Genomic DNA, 11372 nt, shown 5'->3' on the forward strand with positions numbered 1-11372 from the left:
GTTCTCTGCAATGAAGCGGTCATGGATGGACCGTGAGCAGGAGGCTGCCAAGGAAGCAGTGAGGGGTTCGCTGTCTTGCTCAGCAACGCTTGGACACGCCAGGAGGAGCCGGGAATCCAACCGGGAACGTTCGCTTCCCAAGCCGATGGAACGTTCGCTTTCCAAGCCGATGGCTCGACCTCCTGCGCCGCGTGCCGAAACAGCAGGGTCCGAACTGTCCGATCGGACTGCCGCTATCTTTGAATATCAAAACATTGTGCCAGTAATGAGCCAGTTTCTGCAACTCCTGTCGTACCTTCAGTCGTTCGACAGATTCAACCTCTGAAAATAGCTTTCCGCTTTCAGTGAAAGCCGCCGGTCGGGAGGCGTTGCCAGGTCACCTTTGCGTTCGACTCCGATGTAACGAACTAATCGCCGCCGCTCCAAATACTTCCCTCAAACTGAAAGAACACGCACTGTCCCTTTGGCTCGATAGAAACGCCAATGCAAACCTGCGTTTGTATGATCTGTAAGAAAGAAAGCATGTAGAAAAGCCGTCTGCGGAGGTTCTCGGTCGTCCGGGTCGCGGCGAGTTCTTGTCGAAATCTTCTTGTCGTGGCGACTGGAGTCGGAGTTCCTCACTCGTAGACGTTTCAGTCCTCATTCACAAGGACATGTCAACAACCCTTTTGATTTATATATTTAGGAGCCTTTGAGGACCTGCAGGATCGCCGTTTTCAAATCATATCTGTTGATATTTGTTTTGCAAGGATTCTGTTTGCATCATGAGCACAAAACAGAGATGTACCTTTATGTCCCGCTGAATTCAAGAGAATGTCGCCGTCACTGTGGCCTGTCGGTCTGTCGCCAAAGCGATCGAGATGGGTCAAGAGCGCCGCGAGGAATTTGCGAGTGTGACGTCATGCCAAAGAAAAGAAAAGAAAAACTACTCCTAGAATATCCTCCCAAGGGCTGAATGTGTGTCTGCTCCTTGTGAAGTCTTCCATTACCAGCCTGCTGAACAAGGAACAGGGACTCCAAGAGGAGCATCCGCGCCGCCGTGCCAATGAAGATGTGACCGTTTGTCGGACTTTATGACAACAAAAGGAGCGAGACCAGGCATTTGAGGTACGCTGCTTTTTAATGTCTATTGAAAAAAAGGAGGAAAAAAATGCGACGGGCCTATCCATCTTATCCACATCCAAATAGTGACTCTTGTGTTTGGCTTGTTTGCGTAATGGTTTGTCGGGACATGCTCTCTGGTGACCCTCAGGAAGATGCAGAAGTTGTTTATGTGTTCGTGTGTGTCATCGAGGTCATTATTTACCTCCTTTTTGCCGGTGAAGGAACCAAATTTGCCTCCACTGTGGAAGTCGTGTGAATGCGACCCGTGCAGGGGACACTCGCTCTTTTGCAGCACTTTTATCGCCGTAGGCGCAAGAGTGCCCTTTGCGAGTGTCATCCGCAGCACAGAGCGGATTCACATGTTCGGGTCAAGTAAACAGCGAGGCCGGGGCCGGGTGTCTCGGGTTCAAACAACGACACCGCAACACTTCCAGCCCGAGACGATCCAGCCACTCCATCGATTTTCATCTCAATGATCTAGCGTCCCAGATCATTGTGCAACCTCATGTTTCTCTGTTACGTAACGGCTCTCCGCGATGTTCCTGCTCTGGTCGGGTCTGGGTTTTTGCTTCCACCCGCGCCGTTTCAAAAGTAATAGAAAAATGATCTCTGCGTATCACAATAAATCTCCTGCATTCCACACAGACAATTGCAGATGTATCACGAACACGGCTGAGATCATCTGGGCCATTAGTGGCCAGAAGCACTTCATAAAACTCAGTTCGCAGGGGCGTTCACGTGCCCGTCGTCCCCACCGAAGCCCCCTATCAGAGCCATTGTAATTCATTTCATCTGTACGTGCGCGTGACGTCTGTCGGCTCCGACCTCACGCGGCTAAAAGTCAGCGCTTCCGATCACATTTTGGTAGGACACCGTGGATACGTGGCGTTCGGCGCGGCGAGACGGCCTCGTTCGTTGTCTCGCTCAGCTTTCGAACGTACAGTTTCACATCGCCGCCGGAAAATGCAAGATGCTGCTATTTACTTTCCGGCAGCGGGCCGTACGCGCCGCCAGAGTCACCGTCGTGTCGCCCTCACTTTCACGACACGGGTTCCTCGTTGGACCGCCGTGACCGAAGCCGATCAGACGATCCCGCGCGAGGAGCGGCGTCGTGATGAAAAGCGGACAAGAAAAACAAAGCGGGCGTACGGCAGGCGTCAGGCCGTGACACGCCGCTCCCGCAGGGATCCAGCCCATCGCCAGTCAGCTCCCCGTGTTTCCCTGAAACCGCACGCTCCAAGATTTCTAGTTAGAGCACACAAAATGTGGGAGCAAATGTCAAGGCAGATTCTGAGTAGAGCCCCCGGGCTGTTACTTCACAGTGTGCACACATGGTGCTTTACACAAATTCCACTTCAAATTAAATCAGGTCAGGATTTTTTCCCTGGCTGGGAAAACCCACCAAGTCAGCAAAATAACTGAGCGTAGCTGGTTAAACAGAACCCCACCGGACCTGCCTATTTTTCCGATTTAAGCTCGAAATAATGTCGGAGGTATTTTGGTATTTTGGCGTTCCCAGCGAGCGCTTTAGTCGTGCACGACGCCGGGATGGATCCCCCGGCGTCGGGTCCGGTCTGGGTGCGGGACCTGGAGTCCCCCTTCCGGTCCGGACAGAGAGTCTCTCGTCGCGGTGGCCCTGAGACACCGCATCCTCCGGTGCTCGACCGCCCCGGACGGCTCGGTGTCAGGGAGCAAAGTGCTCGCCGGGGCGGGAGATAAGCCCGCCGACCGAGCAGGAGTCATGTATTATTTATCCCGGAGCTCCACGTGTGCCGCGGCTGGGATGGTCCGAGCCCAGGCCTCCGATTGGACACACCTTCCTGTCAACTCACGCTTCACATCCTCATCCAGGCGGGGCGGGACCTCGGCCGCTTTTACACCCATGATTGGCCCCGAATAAGTAAGTTTACAGCTTTATTTCCGCGGGTTCGAAGCGCAGGTCGCGCGTTATAAATACAGCCTGCAGCCGGCGGGGGAGAGAAAATGAGCATCGACTTCCAAAGGAGCCGGCAACCGCTCCATGATCGCTGTGAGAAGGATGCTGCAGCAGGCTCTTAGAGTATCCGGCCGGAGCGCCTTCCCCCTGGTCAAGTGGATGGAGAGGTGGGCCGAGGGCGCCGCGGCCGCAGCCCGACCGGAAGAGACGGCGCCGCGAACCCTGGACGACATGCCCGGGCCGTCGGTCGCCAGCTTCGCCTGGGACTTGTTCGCCAGGCGGGGGCTGTCGAAGCTGCACCAGTTACAGGTAGGATGGAGCTGGCCGGGGCGAAAGGGAGCAGACCTGAGAAACCCGCTCCCGTGCGTGTGCGCGCACCCGTAGACGTTTTCTCCCGTACTTGAGCGATGAGAGGGGACGAGAGGGACGCCGAGCCGGAGGCGTGTTGATGACAGAGACCGTCAAAAGCAGGAAAAAAAAATAATGATACCCATTCGGACGTGTGCGGTCAGAAATGAGTTCACTGATAACTTTTGACTCACCTGGAGCCAAAGCACGGCACTGAGGTGCTCGAACCCTGGATGTCTGTCTAAGTGGAGCCTGTCCTCGGCCGCTGAGATGCCCTCGCTTGGGGCCGCAGGCTCCGGAGCCTCCGGAGCTCGGCCGGGTCGGTTGTGTAAGCCGAGGTTCGCCGGCAAACTACTCTGGAAAGGGCAGATTAAATGGACGTGCGAAAGCATTCTCTGCTTAAAAATGAATTGATCGTGCCCCCTCCCTGAAGTCCTGCCGCTATTTTGTTTTCTTCTTTCATAAAGAAGGAGGGAACCGGTGGCCGCCAGATAATTACCCGTCTGCTCGGAGTAAAAATATCAGCCGGTGGGCCCGAAGGAGACTCGGTGTGATTGACAACCCCAAACCGTGGCGTTCAAATCCCCTCAACGACTAAAGAAAACATTCCGGATTCTAAAACGACAGACGTCACGGTCGAGCGTTCACGCGGGAACGGAGCGTGCGGAAAGCCACGTTCAAAACCCGCGACGGCCTGAACGTCGCTCGCGACGATCATTCTGGTTAATGCTTTCCCAGCTCGGCGAGTTCACGACCTGTCCTTTGGCTCTGGCCCGGACGCTGCCGCGCATGGAGGCGTCTCCTCGGGGCGCCGCGTCATGATAACGTCAAGCCGACACGCCTGCCGTCTTTCAAAAATGCTTTTTTCCACGTGTTGTCAAAGCCGTGACGTCGGCGGTGTCGCGGCCACGGCGGAGGGGTTTGCTTCTGTTAAGGTGAAATGTGTGCCTCTTCCCCCAGCTGGAAGGACTGCGGCGCTACGGCCCCATGTGGAAGGCCAGCTTCGGCCCCATCCTGACCGTCCACGTGGCGGATCCGGCGCTCATCGAGCAGGTTCTGAGGCAGGAGGGCCAGCATCCGATGCGTTCGGACCTCTCCTCCTGGAAGGACTACAGGAAGCAAAGGGGGCATAATTATGGCCTCCTAACGTCGTAAGTGTCCTCGACTCCACGCCCTCCCTTGAAACGTTCCCTCCCATTTTTATTAAATGTCCAAAGCCCTGAAACACGACATACGTTGTTTGTGACGGCGCGTGGCTCCGGAGGGGGATCGAAGCAAGCCAGCTCAAAGTCATGCATTCCACATTTGTATTTGTAAGTGTGTCAGTTCAACTACGGTTCTTCAGAGTGAGGAGGCAAGAAGGGAGACTCACATAATCAAGGGGGCAATGACGCTGAAATGTAGATTTGCGGCATTTCGATCTCTAAGGAGACAAATCGGCTCCTACAATATTCGAGAAAAACCGCACGCTGCGAAACCCCTCGCGATAAAAAGCACGACAGCGAGGATTAACATTTCTTATTGTATAAAATGATCCTTTGAATCCTATATGGGCATAAATGTCTCTCATCTTGCTCTGTAAGCCATGCGAATGAAGTCCGAAAGCCCTCAGAGATCAATCAAGAGTCCGGACCAGTAAAGTTGCACTCAAAGTGAAATGTGCATTTGTTGATTTTTTTCTTTTTTTTCTTTTTTTTCGTTACCCTCACCGCATACCTAGCGAGGGGGAGGAGTGGCAGACCGTGAGAAGCCTCCTAGGGAAGCACATGCTGCGGCCAAAGGCGGTCGAAGCTTACGACAAAACCTTGAACGGTGTGGTCAGTGACCTCATCGGCAAACTTCGCCTTCGCAGATGTCCTCAAGGCCTCGTCACTGACGTCACCAGCGAGTTCTATTACTTTGGCCTCGAGGGTAAGGCCGTGACACGCATCACCGTAGTGTGTACCGCACCACGTAAACGTCGGTAATTAGGACCAGCTCCGAGCTGAAAGCAGCATTATGTGATAAAGCAGGTATTTCAAACACACGCCTATCAAAGATCTCCCAACTGATTCAACTTTTTACTTCTAACTGTTTTAGAAGTAACCTTTATCTCACCTTGGTTTGCCGGGCTGAGGCTGTCGGGACCCCGGTAGAATTGAGTCAAGCAAATTGCCATTTACATTTATTTTGAGGTGGAAGTCAGAAAAAAGCAAACCTCACACAACCGTGCCGAACATGAATCTAAAACAAACCCGTATTAATCACTCTGCAGTGACTCAAACCACAAAAGGTTTTTTTTTTTTGTTTGTTTTTTCTCTCTTCTGCCTGTTCGTTTTACTCTCTTCTGTCTGTGGTCATACATAGACTGGACTCATGATCGGGAACTTGCGTTTCTGCCAGAGCCCGAAATAAATACCACATGCACGCGAGCCAAGTAGCTACTGTTTAAGCGTAATGAATTGTATTCATTTGGAGGTTTAGTGTGATGGAGCAGCTTGAAATTGGTTTAATCCTTTTTTTCCAGGCATTTCCTCGGTGCTGTTTGAATCCAGAATAGGTTGCCTGGATCCAGTTGTTCCCAAAGAAACACAACTTTTTATCCAGTCCATCAACACCATGTTTGTAATGACGCTTCTTACCATGGCGATGCCCAGCTGGCTGCACCAGATCTTCCCCAAACCTTGGAACATCTTCTGTCAGTGCTGGGACAACATGTTTAATTTTGGTAGGTTTTTTTTGTTTTTAATCCTCAGAATTCTTTAGCTTTGTTGTCAGATGAAGTAACTGCTGAAAGTTGCACAAATACTTGAAATGACAAGTGTCTCATGAGCGCATATTACCGCTCCAGAATGGAAAGCAAATCTTGCAGAGTGTCACAAAAGACGGTTTTTAAGAAGCTCAAGCCAAAACAAGCCTTTTCTGTCATTTTTTGCTTCTGCAGCAACTTCCCGATTAGCGCCGGCTTGTTTTAGTGCCGGCTTGTTATCCAAGCTGCTCCTAGGGATTCCCCCGTACCTTAGATGTCCAAATCGAAAAATGTTTAAGATAGTGGTTCAGGGAGCGGCAGATCGCGGTCCTTAACCCTCGTGCATTACAAGATCATCCGTGCTCAAACGACCACCGGCCGTAATCGGACGCAAAAGTTTACATGATTTGCGACGATGACGCAAACCTCTTCACCTACATTTGGGCTGAAAGACTTTCGATCTTTCACCGAGACTCAAACCCGTACTTGTGCCGTTTGCTGCCTCTCCAGCTAAAGGTCACATCGACCGGCGGCTGAAGGAAGCCGAGAAGAGCGGCTGCCAGGAACCGGGGAAATGCCGTTACATCACCTATTACCTGTCGAAGACGGGGCTTCCGATGAAGACCGTTTACAGTAACGTGACGGAGCTGCTGCTGGCAGGAGTGGACACGGTAAATCCCGTACCTCGGCCCACGTCTTTGCCAGAGTCGCGCAGACTTTTTTCAAGCCCTGCTCCCCGCTTCATCTCAGATCTCCAGCACGATGTCCTGGGCCTTGTACGAGCTCTCCCGTCACCCCGAAGTCCAGGCCTCGCTCCGGGACGAGGTGCTGTCTGTACTCGGGGGGCGCAGCGTTCCGGAAGCGGCGGACGTGGCCCGGATGCCTCTCTTGAAGGCCACGGTGAAAGAAGTGTTGAGGTATGCCTTCAGAGGTTCAGGGACATTTTATAAATGAGATTCCCCTTCTGTGAAATAGGATTCTGGGCTTTCCTGAGCCTGTAAAGGTTGGAACAGGGGTTAAAGTCAAATCAAAAAGACAGAGAAAGATGAAAGACAGTGAAAGATCTGCCTTGAGTTTTGGGCCCGGCAGCAGTGACTTGATGATAACAGCTCTACAAGGAGTCTGCTGACACGCGACAATTTCAAAATTGTAGACACATCCACACACGCATAATAGAAATGGTTTATAATGCTCAATGTTTACTTACCCGTACCAGCATTTTGAGAGAGAATCAAATGGAAAAAAGAGACGGACATTTTGAAATGGGAAATGCGAACGACGCTGCCTTTTTAGCTCAAAGCAACAGTTATCGTTTTGATGGCGCGCTCCGTTGTGTCTGTGTTTCATGTTTTTATTGGTCCTCTGAGCCCAAACGTCCTGTGCTTTTCAATGGAGATGTCGGCCAACGCACAGAAAAAACGGAATATTTTAGTCACCGGTTGTATTTGCGAGCTGTTCTTCGGCCGAGGTTTAACTCATCAGCACGCCGATAAATCCCCTGCGGGAACGCTAGCGTGCTTCGATTGGCATCGCGGAGCTCAGCAGTCTGTCCTCCTCCGATGCTTTACTGTGATGCGAGCGGCCCGTCTGGGCAAAGCCTAGAGATTTCATGCTTGTACAGAACAGGCGTAAAAAGGCTTCGGCAGCTTCGGAACGGCAGACACAGAAATCAAAGCGGAGGAAGCAGAGAAGTGAACCCGGTGCAGGTCCTTCATTCCCACTTTGTTTCCACCCGTTGTCACATCAGTCGCATCTGTCGTGATTGTGATGAACGCAGCCGTCCAGTCACAGAGCACCGATGTTTAAAACGCCTCGGCCACGTCTTGGAGTGTGCGTACGTCATTGACTGTTTGGTTTTAATTCCAGGTTGTATCCCGTCATTCCCGCCAACGCTCGAGTCATAACCGAACGAGACATCCAGGTCGGAGGCTACCTCATCCCTAAAAATGTGAGTGTGTCAAGAGTATTGGAAAGCATCATTGGATGAGGTCTCATTTCGCGTGCAACACAATCTAACGGTGGATTACTTCCCTTCAGACTCTGATTACCCTTTGCCACTTTGCAACATCGCGGGATCCGGCGGTGTTTTCATATCCAGATGAATTCCAGCCCCGCAGGTGGTTGAACAAGGACCAGACTCATCATCCCTACGCCTCAGTACCCTTTGGGGTGGGGAAGCGCAGCTGCATCGGCCGGCGGATCGCGGAGTTGGAACTCTACCTCGCACTCGCCAGGGTGAGTTGGCAGGACTCAAAGGACTGATCCGCCATCCGTGCGGCTTCGCTTTAAGACACGAGACACAAGCTTGAATTTTAATCAACGTTGTAAATCTGCTTATTTCCTGCCTCTGCCTTCATCAGATCCTGTTGGAGTTTGACGTCAGACCGGATCCGCAAAGAGTTTCAGTGAAGCCAATGACAAGGACGCTCCTAGTTCCTGAAAATGTCATTAACCTTCAGTTTGTTGAACGATGACCCGCTCTTCTTTGTGATTCAGTTACATGAACGTGAGTCTTTCGGCGAGAGGGTCGGGAGGGGGAGGCGGGGAGGGGGGCGGCTGGAGCAAACAGTGGACCATGTCAAAGCGAGACTAATGACACATCAGAGACCAAAGTTCTGCGTACCTGCAACCCTATTTGCGGAGGCTGACATGTGGAGAACGACAAACGAAAAGAAGAATGAGGAGTGGCTGAGGTATTTCCTGGGAGTGTAACTCCAAAATTCATTGCTTTTTTTTTTCGAAGAGAAACGACCACGATTGCGCTCATTTGCACAAAGGCCGAGAGTAAGCCAGCGAAATCCTCCTACATCATCGTGTTTTACGTAACTCAAGGTGGCCAAGTATTCCCATACACATTTAATGCATGTGTACTCAGGCGCCTGCGTCTGGAGGCGGCAACTGGGAGAGGCAAATATCTGTCTAATCTTTTTTTTATATCGATAGCTGTCCTGCAGTGTCTGTGTCAACTGCCTCTTACACCTTGCTGTGCTTCAGGGTCATTTGCATTTCTTTTTTGGGCCAGTAGGATTACTGAAATTCATGAATTTATCCGTGCAGCAGCAGCCTCGGGAAGCACGATTCAGAAAAGAGGACGTTGTTTTATCCGTACGCAATTTGGGGTATTGAAGCTGTCGAAACATAAAGCTCTTGAATGCGAAATAACAGCTGACGACGGGCTGTAACCAGTAAGAAATGACTCCCAACATGCAGGGTGAGGATATGGCCGGTCAGCACAGTCCAGAAAAACCGAATCACAATATTTTTTGTGCGGCGTTATTATCTATGCGCGAAGTCGAGATTCGTATTTGTAATGTCTTCGCAGTGCTGGGTGGGGTCACTTTACTCTCTTTGACCGCTACAATGTTATATCCATGAAAAAGTAATTAGCCACGTTACGGACTTGCCCGGAACAACATGACCTTGTATTCGCCTGAATGTAGCGACGCTGTAACCACTGTATAGCTCCATTTGTGGTCATGAGAAACCACTCTGCAACTTCCAATATTCATGCAAAATTGAGATGATTTCCCAGACCCAGCCTCATGGGGCCCTGCATACATTCACAAACCCCTCCCAGCTTTATGTTCTTGTCACTGGAATTATAAAACCATTTTGCTTGTGGCAGTCCAGGGTGAATCCCGCCTTTCAGCCGCTGACAGCTGGGCAGCTGGGATAGGCTGCAGCCTCTCATGACCCTGACCGGAGGATAAGCAGTATAGATAATGAATGAATGAGTGAATTTTTTGACTGATTACAACAAACTTGGAAATCGGTCATGGCAGAAAAACAGTTTTCAATTTTTCATAGACACAATTTACATCCAAAAACCTCACTGCATAACTAAATGAAAAATCGCCATAGTATTGAATTTTGCATGTTGTCGGACGCTGATAATAGCAAACCATCTGCCAGCTCCAGTGATATGAAGTAAAATGATATATATATATATATATATATATATATATAACTGCCTAGCCATTTAGCTCTCTGTCCTCCAATTTCTCTGCGACCAAAACATCTTGCCCCCCTTTCATTTCCATTCCGGAAAAAGATAAATCCGGGCGAGGCGGTCGAGGCTGAACAGAGGCAACGCGATGTGTTTCGGCTCCGAGGACGGCCCGTTGCTCGGAGCTCGAAACCTGTCCATCTTCAGCGTGCACGTTTGAATGCCTCGAGGACGGAGACCAAATCAGTTTTATTGCGGAAACCTCAAAGAAGGTGTTTCATTATAGTCGCCTCTTCGGCTTGTATTGCAGCCCACATTTTTATTCTTTTTACTAGTTTTCTGCAAACTGACCCCGTGACTGTGCATGGATTTCCACATTCTCGACCGCAAAACAGCAATATTAGCAATTTCCTGTAAATTCTCACCAGTTCATTTAAGGCCCACATGTGTGGTTAGTGTTTTCCCAGTTTCCTAGCAGGGGCATTACACGACTCAGTCTTTCATCCCCTACGCAGCGTGTCATGAATATGGAGTAGCAGCAGGAGAACTTCAGCAGCTCTTCTCTCACTAATACTCTAGTCGGTTTTTTCATGTCATCATAAATAAGACTTTCATATGGTGCTGACTCAAAAATATTTGGTGATGTTTCTTATTTTTTATTATTATTATTCAGAACATGGCAGCTGTTAAAAATATTTCCGCAAAGAAGAAGTACTTTGTGCCACTGTTGCTCTACTCTGCACTTGGACTTCGTAAATCAGTCTTTATTACTAATGTCAATTTTGGGCAGTGCACAATGCATGTTTATCTGCATTTTTTTTTAGAACTACATCTAAACCTTACATGAGTGACATTTCTCAATTATGTAAACTTTGGCAACTTCATTATCTGAACTATATTTATTCTAATTTAACACATTTTGAAAAATGCAAATGTCAATAAAAAATAGTCTCAAGTTCAGCCCTTTTTGTGGTAGCATTGTCTTTGTCCACATGCTTCTGTGTATGTGTGTGTGTGTGTGTGTGTCTGTGTGTGTGTGTGTGTGAGAGAGAGAGAGAGAGAGAGAGACAGAGAGAGAGAGAGAGAGAGAGTTGGGTCCCTTTACATCTTTTGACAGCAATTCTGCATTTGAAATATATTCCAGTCCTTGTCCAACATCCGATCCAGCTAATCGAGCCACCTTTGAACTGCAGAGTGTGATGCTAGCGAGCCGTCATTTCAAGGATTACGGCAGAGTATCAGTTGGTCCTGTGACGTGGGGTTCACACTTCGAACCGCATCACTACATCAGACAGTGTGTGCATGTTCAC

General features: G+C 50.0%; 1 protein-coding gene across 1 annotated transcript; it reads left to right on the forward strand.

The window, feature by feature from the left end:
* The first annotated feature begins 3044 nt into the window (after window positions 1-3044).
* cyp27b1 (cytochrome P450, family 27, subfamily B, polypeptide 1) lies at window positions 3045-11022 on the forward strand. The gene is made up of 9 exons (XM_086168096.1): window positions 3045-3349; window positions 4349-4539; window positions 5109-5299; window positions 5895-6095; window positions 6627-6787; window positions 6867-7033; window positions 7983-8064; window positions 8154-8351; window positions 8477-11022. The coding sequence occupies exons 1-9, from the start codon at window positions 3125-3127 to the stop codon at window positions 8588-8590; spliced, it is 1530 nt and encodes a 509-aa protein (XP_086024222.1). The 5' UTR covers window positions 3045-3124; the 3' UTR covers window positions 8591-11022.
* Window positions 11023-11372: the final 350 nt, after the last annotated feature.

Source organism: Fistularia commersonii, chromosome 21 (assembly GCF_037954325.1).
Source record: "Fistularia commersonii isolate RoL2024-O1a breed Wild chromosome 21, RoL_Fcom_v1.0, whole genome shotgun sequence".
Classification (NCBI taxonomy): Eukaryota; Metazoa; Chordata; class Actinopteri; order Syngnathiformes; family Fistulariidae; genus Fistularia; species Fistularia commersonii.